Source organism: Parasteatoda tepidariorum, chromosome 7, assembly GCF_982258835.1.
Source record: "Parasteatoda tepidariorum strain Cologne lab strain chromosome 7, Ptep-v5.0, whole genome shotgun sequence".
NCBI lineage: Eukaryota > Metazoa > Arthropoda > Arachnida > Araneae > Theridiidae > Parasteatoda > Parasteatoda tepidariorum.
In genome coordinates, this window is record NC_141761.1 from 108,619,291 (window position 1) to 108,640,598 (window position 21,308).

The 21,308-nt window shown below is 31.0% G+C and overlaps 1 protein-coding gene across 1 annotated transcript; it reads right to left on the minus strand.

The window, feature by feature from the left end:
• Window positions 1-1,532: 1,532 nt before the first annotated feature.
• LOC147807380 (uncharacterized) lies at window positions 1,533-2,333 on the minus strand. Its single transcript, XM_087168915.1, has one exon. It carries the CDS (start codon window positions 2,331-2,333, stop codon window positions 1,533-1,535), a length of 801 nt encoding a protein of 266 aa, XP_087025041.1.
• Between the last annotated feature and the right edge of the window lie 18,975 nt (window positions 2,334-21,308).

A 21,308-nucleotide genomic window follows, 5' to 3' on the forward strand; every position in this document is an offset into this window, starting at 1 on the left:
GAGTTTGCGAGAAAAGAATGCTAGAGGTTCGAGTGTGGAGTTTTTTAGCTGTTGAAGGACTGCGCCTATACCAACGTCGGACGCGTCTGTATGCAAAAACAATTTTGCGGCGGGTGTGGGGTGTGCAAGTGTTGCTGCCTTAGAAATGGCTTGTTTGCAAGTTTCAAAAGCGCACACAGCTTCGGTTGACCAATTAATGGGTGTAGGGTCTTTCTTTTTATTTGTGAGTAAGGAACTAAGGAGAGATTGTTTTTCGGAAGCGTGATCTATAAATCTATGGTAAAAATTGAACATTGCTAAAAATCTACGTAATTCCGATACAGTTTTAGGTTGGGGAAAATCGGTAATTGCGGACACTTTACTAGGTGAAGGAGCAATTCTATCGGGAGACACTTCAAAACCTAAAAATGTTAACTTTGATTTTCCAAACACACATTTTTCGGTATTCAAAACAATTCCGTATTCATCAAAACGTTTAAAAACTATATTTAAGTGAGTTAAGTGTTCTTCTAAAGTTTTAGAAGCAATTAAAACGTCATCAAGGTATACGAAGCAAAATTCTAATCCCCTTAAAACGACATGCATGAAGCGTTGGAAAGTTTGTCCTGCATTGCAGAGCCCAAACATCATTTTAGTGAATTCGAATAAGCCAAAAGGGGTTATAACAGCTGTTTTTTCAATGTCTGCTTCCGCGACAGGGATCTGATGATACGCTCGAACAAAATCTAACTTTGAATAAATTTTTGAGTCATTTAGGCTATAAGCGAAATCATGAATGTGTGGGAGAGGGTATCTGTCCGGTATTGTAATAGAATTTAACCGTCTGTAATCACCGCATATTCTCCAAGTGCCGTTTGACTTCGGCACCATATGAATGGGACTTGCCCATGGGCTACTTGAAGGCCTGCATAAGCCGGTTTTTAACATATAATCAAATTCTTTTTTGGCGGCTGCAAGTTTATCCGGTGGCAAACGTCTAGCTTTTGCAAACACCGGAGGACCTGTAGTTTGAATATGATGCTGAACATCATGAGTTGAAGTGTTGAAAGTTAAGTTATTCGTACATATGCGAGGGTACTGCAATAATAATTTCCGATAAACAGCATCTTCTGCAATAGTTGTTAAACCCAAAGAGAAAGTAGGAAATGTTTCCCCTTTAATACCAGCGTAAGTTAAGGAATCAATCAATTTTTTATTTTTTAAATCAACCAGCAATTTAAAATGGGTAAGAAAATCCGCTCCTAAAATTGGTTGAGTAACGTCAGCGACAAGAAATTTCCATTGAAATCGCCTGGAAATTCCGAAGTCTAAAGTACATGTTGTCTGACCGTAAACTGCAATTTTTGAACCATTAGCAGCATAAATATCAAAAGATTTATTAGAAATCAAATTTTTCTGCATATGTGTTTTTGGAATAACTGAAACAGAAGCCCCGGTGTCTATAAGAAACTGGCGGTTGGTGAGCCTGTCGTATACAAATAGGCGACTTTGACTAGGACCTACATCTGCCGTCGCATGAACAGAGGGTCCAATCAGTTTTCCGAATTTTGAGCGTAATTGCAAGGAGGAATGCATTTATTAGCTTTAGTACCGAATTTATAGTGATACCAGCATAGAGGTCCAGCCACAGTGCGCTGTGTCGACCTTGAACGAGAACCTTGTCTACGTGTGCTAAATTTATTTTTATTCCGATATTGTTGTCTAGACAAACGTGTAACAGTCTCGGAAAGTTTACGAATTTCATCCTCCAATTTTTGAAAACGCGAATTGTCATCTGTCACATTTATAGAATTAACTGTCAATGAATTTTGAGTTACTTCCAAAATTTTCTCGGCTTTCTCGGCTAGGAGAGATAAATTTTGCTCACCTTTTTCCATGCAAACTGAAAGAATTTGTTGCACGGAGACCGGTAAACGCTGAAGAAAAAGTGAACGTAAAATTTCTGTGCTTATAGAATTACCAGCGAGATCTTGCATGGAGCGTAATAAGTGAGAAGGTCGTTTATCTCCCAATTCTAAGTCTTTAAGAAGCATTTTCAAACGAGCAGTTTCGGAATCTGCATAGTTTGCAATTATTCTATTTTTAATCGTTTCATATTTATTATCAGTAGGTGGCTGCCGAATAATATCCGAAATTAAAGTTAGAGCGTCTCCATCTAGAGCAGACACAACGCAGTGATATTTTGTGTCGTCGGCGCTTATCCCAGATACGACAAACTGAGATTCCAATTGAATAAACCACACTTCTGGATTAGCGCGCCAAAACGGGGGTGCTTTAAAAGCGACGCGAGCAACATCTGCCACGCTTTCAGAAGCAGTAATTTCGTCAGGCATTTTGTTTATATGAGCGAGTCAGAGAGCAAAAAGTAAAAGGCATGCACAATAAATCACAAATTTAAATTTCTAATCGAAGTATATCAAACATAAGTTAATAAATGCATTTTGAGAAAGAATGCAAAATACAGTTGAAGAATACTTCATTTTAAATTAAAATTATTGTAAGTGATAAAGTTGAAACTAATTAATTGTATTTCTTATACTCTAATTAAAAATTCATTGCTTTTTACACACTGTAATTGAAATTTATAGTAAATTAAGATTAGAGTAACAAAGTTTACGAAATTGAAAAGTAGTTATTAAATGTCAAATATAATGACAGAATATTTTAAAAAGTTCAATTAACTTTATAGAAATATTAAAAAATTTGCATTATCTTAAGCATTTATAAATTTAAATTTCATCTAATATTTGAAATAAATGACCATATTTACGTCGTAGAATAAGCTTACTGAACGCCAGTTGACACCACCATGAAAGAAACACATTCTATTTGCAGACTATACGTGTTCTATGTCCAAACGGGTCACCACTTTTAGGCCCCAGTGTCTTCGAGGGTCTATTGAACTTTATGTATAAGGAAAGAAATATCATTCATACGTAAACTAAATTTATTAACTAAAAACAAGAACACAACCATCTGGTTTGACGGCCGAGAATGAAAAAAGGTAAAGCTGGAAAAGTGTTGACTGACTGTTGACTGTTGATGATGTGGGGGGATCTCTGCTACTCGCTTTTATCCCCCTTGCTGTAAGGTGTATTTTTGTGAGTTGAGTTGTTGATGCTGAAGATGATGACGATGAGGTGATGAGGTGATGAGAGTGTACGCTGTTCTTGAAGAAGCGAAACAAGTTTACAGTAGAGATCAAAATTAAATATTTTCCAAAACACTTTTGGAGAGGAAGATTAGAAAAAATTAAAAACTAGCATTTGGTGGTTCCAATACTTTTGGAGAAACACGTTCATCAAAACAAAAAAATAAGAAAAACATACTCTTTTTCCCAGGCGCTCAGAGAGGCCTAAACTAAAACTTAAAAATTAGTAACTGCATTTAATTATGGATTTGAAAACTGGAGGCTAGAAACGCTTAGTTGAAATTAAAAAATCCACTAAATTTTTGAGAAGATTATCGTATTGGTTATAACTAAGAAGACGGTGAAGGGAGAGTGGAAAAACTCCGATTGAGGCGCGCAGTGTTTGTCTCTGATGCTCGAACTTTTTGCATTCAAAGAGGAGGTGGATAGCAGATTCTGGAAGTTGACAATGGTCGCACAAAGGGGAGTCTACGAGCCCTATTTTTGCATAAATTTCGTTAAGTTGGATTGTGTTGCTTCGGAGACGCGAGATTAAGATATCGTATTTTCGGTTTGGGAGTTGATTGAGGGAAGTTTTATTAACAGGGTGATCAAAGGGGAAACGCTTGTGGTATTTTGAATTAGTCCGGAGGTTACTGAGTTCGCGGTTTGAGTCTAAAACTGCTGAATATGACAAGTCTTCAGGTGAGATAAAAGGGATGGCTCGAGGGGCATTGGTGGCGTGTTTGGCCAGCTTATCAGCGGTTTCATTGGGGGGGATGCCAACGTGTGCTGGTGTCCAGGCGATCGTGATTGATTTCACTTTTGCACTTGCTGAAACTATCTTGTTTTGTAAGAGGAGGATGCTGTGAGGGGATTTATGGGTGGCTGAGATGAGGGCAGTGATTGCGGACTTACTGTCCGATAAAATAACGTAATCTAGATACTCGGTAGTGAATTTTGTGACTGCTAACCAAATCGCTAAAACTTCTCCGGTGAAAACTGAGTTAATAGGATGGATTTGAGAGATATAAGACATGTTGTTCCTTGAGTTAATAGCCGCAATACCTGTGTTCGTACTGGATTTTGAGGCATCGGTAGCCAGGATGACAAAGTCTTTCCAAAGAGTGTGGAGGGTTTCCTGATAGAGAGGGAGGATTTCGTTGGGATTTTTCGTAGTTTGAAAAGGAAGATCGTGTACAAAAAGACAGAGGTTCGGGAGATCTGTGAGGAAAACTGGAATGTGGAAGGGGATGATATTGAATTTACTTATGCCTTTTTGGCTGAAGATGTCCTGAAATTTGAGGAAAAGGTGGGGTTTCTTTTTAAGTCTAGTAAAATGGAATTTATGCAAAAGGCGATTTATTGGGGAGTGAGAGCCAAGGGAACAGTGACGGAGGTAGAATTTTTTAGCTGCTAAAACAAGTCTGTGTGAGATTGAGGTAGTGCCGGCTTCTCTGTGGAGGATATGAATTGGAGTCCATCGTGGGAGGCCCGTTGCTGCGCGGAGGCTAGAGTTGTAGATTGTTTCAATTACTCGGAGATGTGATTTTGGCGCAGAGAAGAGGATTGGGCTGCCATACTCTAAGATACTTCTGATTGTGGCATTTACAATCTGAATGAGGTGGTAGGTTCGAGACCCCCACTGAGTGCTAGAGATGCAGCGGAGTGCATTAATTTTTTTTAAACATTTCTTTTTTAGGTATTGAAAATGACCGAGGAAAGAAATGTTTGCAGTGTAATGGATGCCGAGAATTTTGATGGAATTAACTTGGGGAATTCGTTCGTTAAAAATTGTTAACTGAATCGTAGGTGACAGACGTTTGTTAGAGAAATTAATAGTTGCACTTTTTGAGGGTGAAATAGCCATTTTCCACTCTGTGCACCAAGTTTGAATGGTGATGAGGGCATCTTGAAGTTTAGCAATAACCCTGTCAAAAGATTTTGCAGCATAGTAAATGTAGATGTCATCAGCGAACACAAGAATTTGAACTCCAGTGGGAAGGTGTTTGTGAATGTCTTTAAGGTAAAACATAAAAAGAAGGGGGGAGAGGACACTGCCCTGCGGAAGGCCCTGGGGTTGCTGGAAATCTTTAGACCGGGTGTTGCGCCAAGAGATGTAGAAGGTTCTATCGGAGAGAAAGTTTTGTAAGAAAAGTGCTGTTTTTCCAGATATGCCGACCGAGAGGAGTTTGGTGAGGAGACCATCAATCCATACGTTGTCGTATGCCGAGACTAGATCGAGTGCAACACAAACGATAAATTTTCTCCGTTCACGTGCTTCTCGTATGTCATGGTAGAGAATTGAGTGAGTTGTATTACAGTCACGAAAGGGGAGGAAGCCAGTGTGGGAGGGGGGGAAGATATTTTTCTGAAGGCAAAAATTAAGGAGCCTTTGTAAAAGCATACGTTCGTAGACCTTGGCGAAAGTCGAAGTGAGAGCAATAGGTCTGTAGCTGAGAATTTCTGATGGGTTTTTTCCTGGTTTTAAGATCGGAACGATTTTTGCTTGGGTCCATGAACATGGAGGTTGGGCTGTATCTTGAACGACATTAAAAAAGTTAAGGAGCTTAGTTGGGTAACGGGAGTGAATAAATTTAATGAGAATAGCCGGAATGCGGTCTGGCCCGGGTGCCGTGTTCTTTGTTCGACGAATAGCTGCTTCCAGTTCGGTAGACGAGAAAGGGGTATCCAAGTGGCTGTAGCCTGTACCCCAGAATGAGAAAGGGATTGGACAGGGGCTTTGAGCATGAAAAAGGTGCTCCCCAAAAAGGTTCGCTTGGGCGAGTGGGCAGGTGATAGCTGTCGCTTGGTGGGTTAAAATCAGGTTTTCGGAGGGAGCAGAGGAATTTCGAGTTGAGATACTTTTTAAGATTTTAAAAATGTTTTTTGAGGAACCTAGATTGGAACAAATTTTGTCCCAATAGATTCTTTTTCTGATTTTAATGTATTAGCGGAGTTGAGCGGAGTAGTGTTTGTATTTAAGCCAAAATGAGGATGAGACTTGTTTTTTAGCCTTACGCAAAAATTTGCGCTTTTGACCTAGCAGAAACGCGCATCTGGAAAAGTGAAAATCCAAATTACAACTCAGTTGTCAACGGAACGTTGCCAACGGTGTTAAATAAATTTAAAGCTTTAAATAAAGTTAGGTGAGGCTAGATCTGTAGCTCACCATACCCCTTTCCAATTTCACAGTGTTCCAATTATCTGAATTTGTTACAAAATCCCCTATCAAAGCCATATTTTATTAAAATATGAAATGTTTATTTCCTGTTCCTTAAAAATTATGGTTCTCTTTCAAAAAATGAAGGAAAAAACATCATTTCTAGAGCAAATTATCTTTTAAACTTCCATGATTTCATAACTTTTTTTTATCTATTCGTTATTTTTATTTTATTAATTTAAAATTCCAATTTAGGCTTTATACATTACACTCCTTTTAAGAAGAAATAAAACAGGTTTAAATAACTACATATATCTGACTGTATTTAGTTATTTGCTTTTGTGTATTTTTTTCAGCCATTTTATTGCTTCAACTCTTTCTTCACTCTGTTTTTAAAATTTAAAATCAGTAAATATGAAGATGCAGAGTTTAACAGTTTTGGTCATGCCTAGCATTTTAATTAATGTTATTATAATGCTTTTTTTAAAATTTTTTGTTGTTTTTTTGTCGGAGAAAATAGTAACTTCGTTAAGTTATGAAAAATTCTTGGAATTAGGGATGAAAAGTCATGGATTTGAAAATCTAAAATGTAGCAGATACCCTGCATAAGAGCCTAATATAAAAAGATAACAATAGTGTACTTTTTATTTCAGGATCTTAGATTTGAAGAATGATTGTATGAAGCGAAATGAGTCACACAGAACTACTTGGAAGATTATGCTTTGTTATAATTCAACGTATACCATCCTCGTTGTGTTCGTTCCTTTCTCCAGAGTACCTTAAATTGCCAGCTATGCATTATTTCTGTTTATGCAAAAATAATTTGATATAAAATATTCGAGAAACTGAAAGGGCATGTTGAGCAATTAGCGTGACTGGGGAAGTTGAAAAAAGACTATTTCTGATGAAGTTTAAACGTGATCATCTTTCGTGTGTAGGCAGAGGATGCTTTTCTTGTTTTTCAGTTGCGCCATCTACGGCCGAGAATACGACTTCAGACACACACCTCATAACCCGTTTTTTGGGTGGACCCATTCATACATCCATTCATTCATCCACAGATCGTAATTTTGACCTGAACCAGAGAACGATCAATCTCCAATTCACTACCCCCAGAGGTATAATTTGTTATGGGAACTTGGGGGACTTTGTGACCCAAAAGACTTAACGTGCACCATTTCGGTCTTCGGCAGGTTGGGATCGAACCCACGAACTCTTGGACATGATCTCGACTCCCTACCAACTTCAAATCAGTCGAAAAATATATGTTTATTCAGAGTAATTTCGGTGTAAGAGTAATTTCTTAACTCATTTACTAAATAACTGTAATTAAGTGTCATAGTTAAATGTTTTCCCCTTATTATCAGTAATTTTCCCATAAAATTTTTTCCGTATCGTTATTATTTATTAGCATTGCATTTTAACATGCGAAAATCTGATCTTTAAATTCATTTACGTACGAATAAATAAATTCATCTACGTAAATACTTTTATTCTTATTTATTTTAAATCACTGAACTTAACCACGTATTCTAACTACTTAAAAATATCAATAAAAGAGAATTTCGATTGAAATTAAACAACGAATTTTGTTTGATCTTACAATCTCAGTTTTAAAAACACTATCACTTAATTTCTTTCGCGGAGGAAAAATATTTACGCCCGGCATCTTTGAGTACAGTCCGCAAAAAAAAAAAAAAAAACGAATCACCCTGAATAACTTTTGTTCTAATGATCGGATTTTCACGAACTAAGTGTCAATCTTAATGGTTCCTGGGGGTGACCTCAAATATGTTAATTAATTAGTGCTAACTATTAATTAAGTTACGAAATCAGACACAAAAACGTACTTTCTCTGAATAAACATATAATTCTTTTTACATATTTGGAATCTAGACACTTAAATTAGGGGGGGGGGTAGACAAAATTTTAAAAAAATTGGGTGGTAAATTGGGCCGCAATAAAGATTTATATATTTGGCGATAGTCCAGAAAACCGCCAACAAAAAGTCGCCTGCGCAAATAAATATTTTAAGATAACCCATTGACTAATTCAAAAGAGGAGTGCTTAATTTTACTAGGTTGCTACGCAACCAAGCTTTGATAGTAAAAAAATTGAAATAATGTTCAGTGATTGCTCGGAGAGGTTTAATTTATTGTTAATAGAAAATATCTCGAAGTTTCTAGGCAATAAACAATTTTTTTAGGGGATTTCTGTCCAAAAAGAAAAAAAAAGTTATTTTAATCTCCTTTGAAAAGTAAATTTGAATCGATTTTTAAATTATTTATGATAGTTTTTAGAATTTAAATACATGATCTTTTTATCTGATATTATTTAGATTACACTGTTTTTACTATATTTATTCGAGGATTTTATACTAAAATCAAATGAACATAACTTATTATAGCTATATACAAAATTTTAGGGATAATCATTTTTACAGCTTTAATCGAGTCTTCTAGGCAAGAAAGTTTGAAGGAAAAAAAAGTGCTTGAAAAATAATATGTAGATTTATAATAATTCTAATGTACATTCACAAGGTTTTCTATAATTTACGATATTTCTTTTTTCTATAACTCAAGGAATTGCTGAATGTTTAGTGGCATTTTAAAAAGATTGAAATATGTTATGTTTAAGAATAAGATATTGAAATAATATGTTGCATATTGTAGGATTCATTGTTTAAAAAATCACTTCATTCTACTAGATATTTAGGTTACATCGTTTTCTTTGGATAAAGATGATTAGCAAATGGCATCCTCATGTTTCGATACATTCTGAAACTTATACGTTCGCAAATTCACCATAAAATGTCACACAGCATATTCTTTAATTACAATAAGCTACATTTACCACCAAATACTGCTACTATGGTTATTTTTTTTTCTTATATATATCTGATGCTCTCTTTTTAAACAGAGCTCGTAAGATCCTTAAGATACTGAAATGGGGGCACAAAAACTTAAAAGATAAAATATTTAATTTCATTAACTCAAAATATCTGGTGTCAAAATGTTAATTTTTAAGTTAAATATAACTTTTACAATATTGATGTTCTTACGTTTTTAAAGACCACATGAATCCTGTTAAAATATTAAAATGCATATGTTTACTTTAACGAGTGTAAAATCCTTATCAAAATAATGATCAAGACCCAAATGTAAAACAGTATAATTGACGATAAAAACTCAACTGGCTTTAAAACATATGAAGAGGGAAGTAAAATTCGACATGTTTCGAGATTTCAAATATAATCGCCTATTCTCAAGACTTGTCAGGCTTCGATAACTTGTGACTTTTATTATTGGACGCTCAAAACATGTCTATTTTTATTATCATCTATTATTTTTTTAAATCAATGAAGTTTTTATATTTTCGATTCAGTTTCTTGGGATTATCCATTTAGTTACACAACATATTAAATTATTTCACTCGATATTAAAATAAGTTTTACATATGTTATTGGCACAGGTTCTTAGATTGAAAAAATAATAATTCACTACTTTGTAAAAAAATCAATGCAGTAAAAAAAAAAAAAATTTTGTTTGCTGCAAGCCTTAACATTTTAATTTAAGGTCATAAAAAAATTCCGTTTACAATTGAAATTTCAAAAGTCGAATGTGAAAATGGAATGTCCCCTAGTACCAGAAATCGAATTTAAATAGTTACAAGGACAACTTTTTTAAACAAGTTAGCGTTTCCGTCCTACTCGAAGTTGTTTAAAAAGGTATTTTTTATATATCGAATCCAAAGTTTATTCTACATATATTTCAGGGAATACTTTCGGAGTATTTCGATCAAGTTTATTTTTACACCCTTATTTGCTTAAAATTATTAAATAATTTACTTAAAATAAATTATTCAAGCTATATGATTTAATGCATTTATAGTATAATAATAAACGGAGCTTCCAACGCATATCCTTAACCTTAATACCGCTATCATTAAATAAATGGAATAAGCTTAGATAAATAATAAAAGTTAATTTTTTCCTCGTTTTAATTTTCAAGGAATAATATGTTTCGATCAAACAGATTTCATTCTGGAAATAGCGAAATTATTGAGTAGGTCCCTTGGAGCAATATCATTCTTATCCTCCTTTGACGAAATATAGGAAAAATTAGTTTTCACAGTTTCTGTAAAAAGTATGTTAGCCTACTTGCCACGTTTTTTTCAAATTTTTTTTCACTAAAGTAAGTTTGGAAATTGTGTATTTTTTATAGCATTTTTTTTAAAAATCAGATGACTCTAAAATTGGCACAGCTTCGGAATCCTTACAAATTTCAATTTTTAGTATTTCCTGCTTAACAAAATAAGGCATTTTCCTGATAACAAATTATACTACAATAATATCTTGGAAATCATGCTAAGGTAAAAAATTAAACAAAATAGTTTAGAATATTATCAGAAAAAAAATCTACTTGGTATCATAAAGAGTAAAATGTATAATGAAATAATTAGTGAATCACACGTGGTCAGATAATTAAAAATTTAATTTCACAACTAAGATAGTAGGACGACATTTAAGATACTGAGATATTTTAAGACACTAAAAAAATTGGCTACGTATTCCACAGCTTTTTATGTTCCGTATCTTTATCCTCTTTGTAGTGACTTATAAAACATCAACACTATTTTAGATAATGTAAGTTGAAGTCACACAAAACGAAAAAAAAAAAAAAAAAAAAAAAGACAATCAATAATTTATATTTTTTTTTCAAAAAAAAATAGTATGCTAAGTAAATAATCAGCTGTTTTGCATTAAATAATTTTAAACAGCTGAATGTTTTTAATTTCTTAACAAGGTTTTATTCTTAGCTAGCAGACAATAATTCTTTAAAAAAAAAACTTGACTATAATTTAAAAAGGAAACCTAAATTAAAGAAAATCTAAATTAAAGTTCTAAAAAAATTTATTAGTATATTAATGAAGAAATAATAAACGTAAAATGGTAAAGAATAAGAATTTTAAAATGTTAAAATTTAATTAAATAGTTGGTAAAATAGTTCTGCGATACACTTCCGGAAATTTCTTTTAAGATTAGGATGATATAGGGTAAACCAACTAATGAAGGAGCATTTCATAGACATTTCTTAGAAATAAGATTTTAAACGTTTTAATTTAGATTGATTGGTAACAGTAGCTTACTACCTAACAATAGGAAGTCATCTAACAATGCATTTAGTTACCTGGTCTTTGAGTCTTCTCTGGAAAAAGTTTTGAATTTGTTAGTATCTGTTCAACGCCTTGTTTCTTTGACAAAATTATAAGGTCATTGTTTGTTGTTATCCGTTTAAACTACAATTAATTGCATATAATAATGCTTTTTTTTCATTGTGAAAAAAAGAATTCAAAATATGGTCATTGAAGTTACATTTTATTTATTTTAAGCATCATAACATAAGCAAGTACTGAGATTAGGGGGTGTTTATTAACTGGATTACCGAACGATGAAAAACTAATGAATAAACAAGTGTTCCTTTACTGAGATTTTTTCAAGTTAATGAAAATAAAAGAAAAATTTTAATTTTCCTGTACTTTTTCTCATATTATAAATCAAAATTATGTTAAAAATAAAAAAAACAACAACTTCTAACCAGTGAAGGAACAGGCATGTTCCTTCACTGAGAATAGATTTCCCAGTGAATGAATAGTATGTGTGAAATATGATTTAACATGGATAATTAGTAGTTCAGCGACATAGAGGACTCCTAAAATTCAGTTAAATGTTGTATGAATAGTTCCTATAACATTTAAATATGCAAATTTAATTGCTAAATTTATTTAAAGAATTATAATAATAATTAATTTATTATTTATCTTTATAAATGTAGTGATTAGTTATTACATCATACCTTAGACACCTTAATAAACTATGTTTATTAACTATAACAACTAAATATAATAATAAAAGCTTGAATGGAAAATTTCTTTGCAGGATTTTGTACCAATAATTAGCTAAATTATTATCTTATTGCCGTCTTTAATGTTCTAACGGGAACTGGTAAGAAAAATCCATTTAAAGACAATTATTTAGGTGAAAAATGGGTGAAGTTTTTTTAAGGCGACATCCACCGATAACTCAGTGCAATGCGAAGATAATTTCAAAAGGCAAAACTTCCCTTAGAGAATAATATTAGAAATACTGGTTTTAAGAACTTCAGAAGAATCTTTAGGAGGGAAGTAGCCCTGGTATCCTTTTATAAAGTGATTGCATTTACAATGCGAATGAAACAAGAGTTGAATACTGCCCTTAAATGAGAAAAATCTTCAGTCTTAAAAATTATAAGGATTTATATTCTGAAGTACCTAGGAAAGAAAAAGTACCTCCATTGGTAGTTTTTCCTTACAGAAGAATTCGTTGAGATATTACAGAATCAGTCCCTGCTACATATTTCATTGGAAAAAGCTATTCATGAAATGAAACGATGACCGTAGCAACATTTTACAAATATATTGCAAATGTTTCTACCCATGGCTAATTAAAAATGCAATCAAATTCCATATTTTGCTTCTTCTGGATAGGTATAAATCTCATATCAATTTGAAACTAAGCAAGCTTTGTTCCTCGAAACAAATTTTCTGGTTTAGTTTTCTACCTAATTCATGGAAATCTCTCGTTAGATCTTGAAAACAAAAGAGTTGTAAAACAATATGTCTAGAAAATTTTACATCCATTTTTAAATAAGATTTGAGGCATCAACTGATGAAGTTAAAATGCTTTTATGAAATGCGATATTTTTCCATTCGATGTAGAAAAGTTGACTGAAACAAATGCATGCAAAACAGACACCAAGAGTTAATGAGCTAGACAACTTATCAACAAAACACATGCTTCGAGAGTAACGATGCGCTATTTCTTCAGAAGCTTGAGAAAGAAATCTCACAAGTTATGTTGCAAATTTTTAAAGGAACATTGACAGAAAAGTTTAATCTCCCAAATATCCGATAGCCTGTGTTTTTCTCAATATTGAAGAATTTATTTCTAAAAGAACAATTGTATAATCAAATTTTGTCTCTGAAGCTGAGACAACTAACATTAATAATGAAAGTATCTTGATAACTGATTTTGAGATAAATCCTCTTAAGGCATTGTTAGTTGCAAAAACAATTGGTTTCATAAGTAACTACTAGATATAAGTCAATGAGAGATGGGTTTTACTCAAACTTCGAAACTCCTTTTTCTCATTTATTATCCAGTGAGGAATTCTGGAAATGGAACTGGAAAATCAAAAGAAATTTCGAAGATACATTTACATTGGCGAAAAATTTGGAAAAAAGAGGAAGGTTAAATCAAAAGAAAAAGAAATAAATTACTCATGACGAAGAGAAAAAAAAATACTTAAAAAGATTTTTAAAAGAAGCTTAAAAAATATGGGGAAAAGAGTAAACAAAAAAATGATCGAATTATAATAATAATAAAAACATCATCGGATTACACAATGATAAACATTCATAATTTAGAACGGACCATTAAACTGTGAGAAAAAAATGAATTTTTTTTTTTTAATTTATGTATTCACACATATTTTACTTTCCATTCCATGACTGAAAAAAAAAGTAATATTTTCCACATTAACTATGGTTATATGTCGTAATTCCAAGAACAATTTTGTTTTTAGACATTTGTGTGGCCTATGGATTCCTAACGAGCATCAAACATTCTCAAAATTAAGTGTTCATTCACTGGAAAATTTAGTGTTTATTCACTGGTAAGAACTGTTCCTTCACTTGGTCATCTTACTACTTATTATTTAAACCACCAAAAGCTTAGAACAATATTATGTAAGTTATCTAACTTTTTTTTTACATAATTTGCATTTAATAACAAATATGTCGACACCATCATTTAGCTAAAATTACAAATTTTGAAATTTTTATGAATTTTTTTTTAAAGGCAAGCTAAGCTTAAGTGTTCCTTCATTGTTTAGTTTACCCTATAAGATGTTGAGAAATTTGCGATGTTGTGAGAGCTGTTTAAAAATGTTGACTACGTATTTTTATTAATATTTATAAAATATATATTCAAGAAATTGATAAATATATTATTCCAAATTTATGCAGAAATTGTATCAGTTATTGAAAAACAAAATATAAAAAAAAATAATAATCACATTAAATAAGCACAATCTGGTGTATTCTATCAGAAGCACGCTTTTTTAAAACTAGACATTTGTTGAATAAAGTGTTTTTTATTCAAAATTCTTTACTAAATTGCAAATAAATTATTAAATGACTAAAAAAGAAAGATCGTATTTTATAGTGTAAAATAAATATAAATAAAAAGATTAGCAAACGATTATTAGCGAAAAAAGTATGAATGAAATTTTACGCTACGCGCGCGAATGAGGGAGTAAGTCAAGTTCCTCCCAAGTTTATTACATTTTAATATTAATCGCCCCAATTAGTTATTTCTTTATTGTCGTCAAATTATTTTTTTAAAAATAATTAATTTTAATTCTTCTCAGCTTCTAATGAATAAAAACAGTTGAAACTTTAGATTTTTCAATTGAAAAATTTGTAGATTAATATGGTATAAAAAAATTCATACCTTATAATTCAATATTTTTTCATCCTCACTTTAATTAAATAATAAAAAATAATAAATAACAATTAAAAATTATTTTTTGCATGAAATTATCTTTGGGTAAATGAGTTTTATGAGTGGGTGCAATTTTTTTTTTAATTGCTTCATTAGTTTTGAAAATATGACTGAAAACGCAAAAAGCAAAATTAACATTAAGGGGTACTAACTTTGAATCGCTCTCCTGACCAAACTATGGGGACCACATTTCCCAGATTGCGGCTACCCCCTATATTTTGAAGATAAGAAATCCAAATATGTAAAAAAAAAAATGCATGTTTATTCAGAGAAAGTACGTTTTTGTGTCTGATCTCGTAACTTAATTAATAGTTAGCACTAATTAATTAGCATATTTGAGGTCACCCCCAGGAACCATTAAGATTGACACTTAGTTCGTGAAAATCCGATCATTAGAACGAAAGTTATTCAGGGTGATATCTTTTTTTTTTTTGCGGACTGTACATAAGATTTTTTACTCAGCTAAAAAAATAAATAAACTCTTAGTGAGTTATTTTTTTTCTCCCTGTAGTTATACAGTCCCTGCCCAAACTATTCGACGCACTATAAGATTCTATGTAAAATGTTAATTATCAGGTCATACTGTACAGCTTTATTGTTTTTACACGGCTGAAACCGGTTTACAATTGTTTACGTTCGTGCATCAATTGGTAAACATTGTAATGTAATACGCTAACAATAAATACAAATACGAACTATATAAAAGATCTCCTGCATAAAAACCTGTTCCATGTATAAACTCCATGTATGTAACTCTAAAAGTATTGCATATAAATTCGTGCAAAGCATGTAATTTTTTAAAAAATTACAGTGCGTCTAACAATTTGATCTAATTATTACATTATACTAATATAATAGCTGATATGGGTCATTCTCACACAAACAGTCATTTTCATGCCCCCAGTATATTTTATGTTTGCTTTACAGCTTACGAAAAAAAAAAATTCAGGGAAAGTGTCCTTCGGAATGCAAGCTAACAAAAGAATAAAAATAAAATTATCAATTTTTATTTTTTATTTATTTTAGGTAATTAAAATATACCAATATGTCATTCCCTCACTTGTCCCCACTGCTGATTTAAAAAAAGAAAAAAATTGTTTCTGAAATAAAAAGAAAATTTTTACAAATTCGCGTTTTTTATTTCAGAATACTGAAATATAGAATTCAGAAAATCAATTTTAAATTTAATTTCTGATAAAAATATTAACACAGCACTATTTTAAACTTTGTCTCCAGTGTTTCGCGTCATTCCCTCACAACAATGTTCTTATCACCTGCAATCTTCTTAGAATAAAAATATTTTAATAAAAACTTCAGAAGTTAACAACTGGCATCATAGAACAAAATTGCAGTATGTTTCCATCTTCAACTTAAAGAAGCTTTGCTGTGGAATAAATTTGAATGAATCAAACCAGGTAAAAATTTTTACATTTGTCATTCCCTCGTGTCATTTTTTAGAGTAAAATAAAATACAACTTCATCGAGAAAGTGGATAATTATATGTTGCTTTCTTGTATGAATATAATTGTATGTGATTGACTTCAGAAATTAATTAGGCTTAACTGTTATTTTTAAATTTCATGGAATTCGTCATTCCCTCACTAGTGTATAAAGTGAGGGAATGACGCTGAAGTGAGGGAATGATTCAAGATGAGTATATTATCAAATTTTTTTTTGTTCAATCGTGCCAGTCAATTTTATTTCCCAAACCTGTAAAAACTATTAAATATATAAGACTAAATTATAATAAATAATAGATATACTTAGTATGTTATCATTTTCAAACTTTAGGTAGATGTAACTTAGATAAAAACATGTATTAAAATAAAATATCATTCCCTCACTATTAGTGTCATTCCCTCACTTTTTAAATAGTGAAAATAATTAATTTACTTATTAATTAATTTGAAAAATAAATTAAAAAATTAATTTATTAAATTAGTTAATTAATTATTAAAAATTAATTAATTATAAATTAATTATTTAAAAAATTAATTAATTTAAATATTAAGTAAAATTTATAAGATGTATACTTTCTTTATAATGCCATTACATATTTCTATTAATATAAAAAGTTTCAGAGCTTTTTATTCACTTTACTTTTTTGGGATTTTATGAACTGAAAAATGACAAGAATGACCCATAATAAATAATCATATTTAAGTAATATATCGTCTAATGTATTCAATCGTCGAATATATATTATATATCGTCTAATTTAACCAATTGATACACAAACGTAAACAAGTGCAAACCGATTTCCGTCACATAAAAACAATAAAGCTGTATAGTATCACCTGATAATTAAGGTTTTACATAGAATCTTATAGTGTGTCGAATAATTTGGCCAAGGACTTCATAAGAGGATCGCAATCTATGAAAGTCAGCCAAGTTAACTTAATAAAATGTATATTTATTCCTTTAATATTTTACAGCAGATTCGTGCGAATGTAACTAAAAATGTATCGCGTGTGTGTATCTTCCTTTATCCCTAAAGCATGAAATAAGTTGTTCGAAAACAAGAATTTAACATAAAATATTTTACTCTTTAAACTAATATACTCTTGAAAAATCATATCATCAAACTCTAACAGCATCTTAATTTTCTCGAAGTTATAGTTAATTTGCTATTCGCGATTGCAACGCTTGAGTACGCCCTCTAGCGGGAGCCTGAAAATATCAGGAATTTATTTATTAAGTTTTAATTTAGTTCCATCAGAAACATTGGCAGAGTCAGACGCCATTTTTTAGCAGCAAATATGGAGCGAAATTTCCCTAAGGAAAAGGCCGAAAAACTTGAAAAAAACTCTCCAGAATATTGGTAAATCTTTCAGAAACCGAACACGCCAAACATTTGAAGAAAAATTCTTCAATAATTTTTAACTTCTATTATCAACAAACTTGCAACTGATGACTTCCGATTTCGGTAACAAATGTGTGTAAAATAAATTTTTTCTGTCTTCAATTTATTATAAATCAAAGTGAAGTCAACATTGCTTTCTTCATTCCAATGAATAAATGTGAATTCAGAACTGTAATTGTTATAGAATAGTATATATTCGTTTTAGAATAGTATATATTTCTGTATCTATATAATTCGGAAAACAGCAATTCGCGATCACAACGAACTATAGGGGGCGTTGTTGTATGAGACTAATACCTGCGATTTCGATATGAACAGTCATTCATTTACTCTGGAGACGTCTTTAATGTAGCGTGTAACATTGTAACGTTCCTTCTTTATCGTGGCTTATTAAATTTAAAAAAGAAAAACGTTTGATATCCTTTCTTATGCAAACGAAAACAAAATGGTATCTCCTTTTATTAGAGAAGGAATATCCAAAACACATCCGAAAAATATTTGTACATAAACAGAAAAAAATATGTATATTCTTATAAGAGTTAAAACCTAATGCCCGAGAAATAATTTTACTGAATTTAATCATATAACATAAAAGGCCTATTTAAACTTTACTTTCCATAGTTTTAAGAATCATGTTACTTCAAAAATTAAAATGAACAAAAAGTATACATAAGCCTCATAATTTTATGAGATTTAATTTTGAAAAAAAAGTTTCTAAAGAACAATTTTTATCAAAAAATTTCAAATTTCAATAAAAATCAATAATTAGAAACTAAAAAACGTAAAATAAAGAATTCTGACGAAGCAAAAACAAAAAAAAACAATTCTTTTTTGACGCCATTTTTTAATGCTACCGAAATTCGTCTTTGGGATTTGCCAAAAACAAAACAAGATGCAATTTCATTTTTTCAGGAGCGAAATATTTTAACGAAAAAACGAAAATGTACCAATTCCCACTACATGAAACTTTATCTTGGTAAATGTACGTTTTGGAAATGTTATTTCATTTGGAATCTTATTTATCAGAGTTCATATGGCGATATGATTGTTTTAAATCTATATCGGCCATTTTCCACCGAAATTCGATTGACTACTTTGATTTTAAATAGAGTATTTTATTTTATGATTTGTCGCAAAAATTTTAAGTGTAGATTGGCAGCACTTAAAAACCGCCAAATCTGTAACGGTGGTGGCGTTAATACGTAAGTACCGAATTTTTATTCCATACTTTTCTGAATCATATTACTTCAAACATTAGAATATATAAGAAGTATACATAAACACATAATGTTATATCATTTAATTCTTCAAAAAAAGTTTCTTGACAACACATTTTATCAAAAAATTATAAACTAAAAAACGGAAAATAAAGAATTCTTAGGATAAAAAACAATTCTAAGAATTCTTCACATTGAAATAAAAACTTTCATATTGTTTCTTTTTTTATTATTCTTATAGCTCTTAATCAGACGTAAAAAACCATTTTGTTGAGAACAATCATCAAATAAGAAAAAAAAAATATTTACAAGCAAATTTTTTATTATAAAAATCATAACACTCACTTGTTTTCTAAATCCGTAGAATTCCAAATGAAATGTTCTTCGTTTGAAAATTTTTATCGTTTTGGTTGTCATCAGTATAAAACTAATAAAAGTCGTAAAGGTATTCGCTCTTGCAACGCTCGATTACGCCCTCTAGAGGGAGCCTGAAAATATCAAGCATTAATTTATTAACTTTTCGTTTAGTTCCATCAAAATCATTGATAGAATCAGGCGCCATTTTTTAACAGCAAATAAGAAGCAAAATTTCACAAAGGAAAAGGCCGAAGAACTTGAAAAAACTATCCAGAACATTGATAAATCTTTCAGAAACAGAACACGCCAAACATTTAAAGAAAAATTCCTCAATAATTTTTTATCTTCTATTATCAACAAACTTGCAACTGATAACTTCCAATTTCGGGATCGCATACTGTTACAGATGTGTGTTTTAAGGTAATACATTTTTTCTGTCTTCAATTCATTACAAATTAAAGTCAAGTCAACATTGCTTTCTTCATTCCAATGAATAAATGTGAATTCAGAACGTACAGAACTGTAATAGTTATAGAATATTCTTCTTCTTTATAAAATCATACATATATATTTCTGTATCTATATAGTTCGGAAAACAACAATAAAGAATCATCAGAATTACGTGAAATAGTATCATTTGTGCTGATTATTAATAAATTTTTATCGTTTTCTTGGTAAGTATTTTTTAGTTTTGAAATAATAATTTCATCTAGAATTCAGCTATTCTGTTTTTAAGCTACATATTAAAATTCATATCGAGATCTTGCAATTATAAAATGTTATTGTGTGGTATGTTATCTAAAAGTAATGAAGGGATTATCTATGTATATATTATTTGAGAATAAAGTTTTCAAACGAAGAACATATTATTTTGGATTTCTCCGGATTTATAAATCAGGTAAGTGTTATGATTTTTATAAGAAAAAGTTTCTTTGTAAATAATTTTTTTTCTTATTTGATGGTAATTTTCTATAGAATTGTTTTTTGCGTCCGATTATGAATAAAGACAAAAAGAAACATGAAAGTTTTTTTATTTTAATGTGAGGAATTTTTAGAGTCGTTTTTTTGTTTCGTAAGCATTCCTTATTTTGCGTTTTTCAATTTCTAAATAATGATTTTTATTGAAACTTAAAATGTTTTGATAAAAATTGTTGTCAAAAAACCTTTTTTTTTTCAAAATTAAATTAGATAAAATTATGAGCATATGTATATTTTTTGCATATTTCAATATTTGAAGAATTTTGATTCTTAAAACTATGGAATGTAAAATTTAAATAGGCCTTTCATGTTATATCATTAAATTTAGTAAAACAATTTCTCAGGCATTAGGTTTTAACTCTTATAAGAATATACATATTTTTTACTGTTTATTTACAAATATTTTTCCGATGTGTTTTGGATGTTCCTTCTCTAAAAAAAAAAAAGATACCATTTTGTTTTCGCTTGCATAAGAAAGAATATCAAACATTTTTCTTTTTTAAATTTAATTAGCCACAATAAAGAAGGAGTGTTAGAATTCTACACTTCCAAGACATTTCCAACTGAATGATTGTTCTCATGGAAATCGCAGGAATTCGTCTCATACAACAAAGCTCCCTATAGTTCGTTGCGATCGCGAATTTTTCTCTTTGAAGGAAAATTTATATGTCCCAGAAATTTCTCTCCAGTGTTCCCTCTACTTTATTTTAAAAATTCAAACTAGAATTACTTATAAAAAAGTTGGCAACAGTAGTCACTCATGCACTCCTATGTTTTTAGTGTTCTTTTTAGTCAGCCACTTTTTCAGGAAATGAAATTTGAAGAATAAATTGGACGATTAAGGATTTTTAAAGTAAGATGCACTTTTTGTATGTCCCCTACGTTACCTTAGATTTTTATGATAAATATAAATAACTAGGAGGCTCCGCCCCCTGCTCGCTAACGCTCGCCAACCCCCGAGAATTGCTACGCAATCCTATGTGGTTCACGCCGTGAAC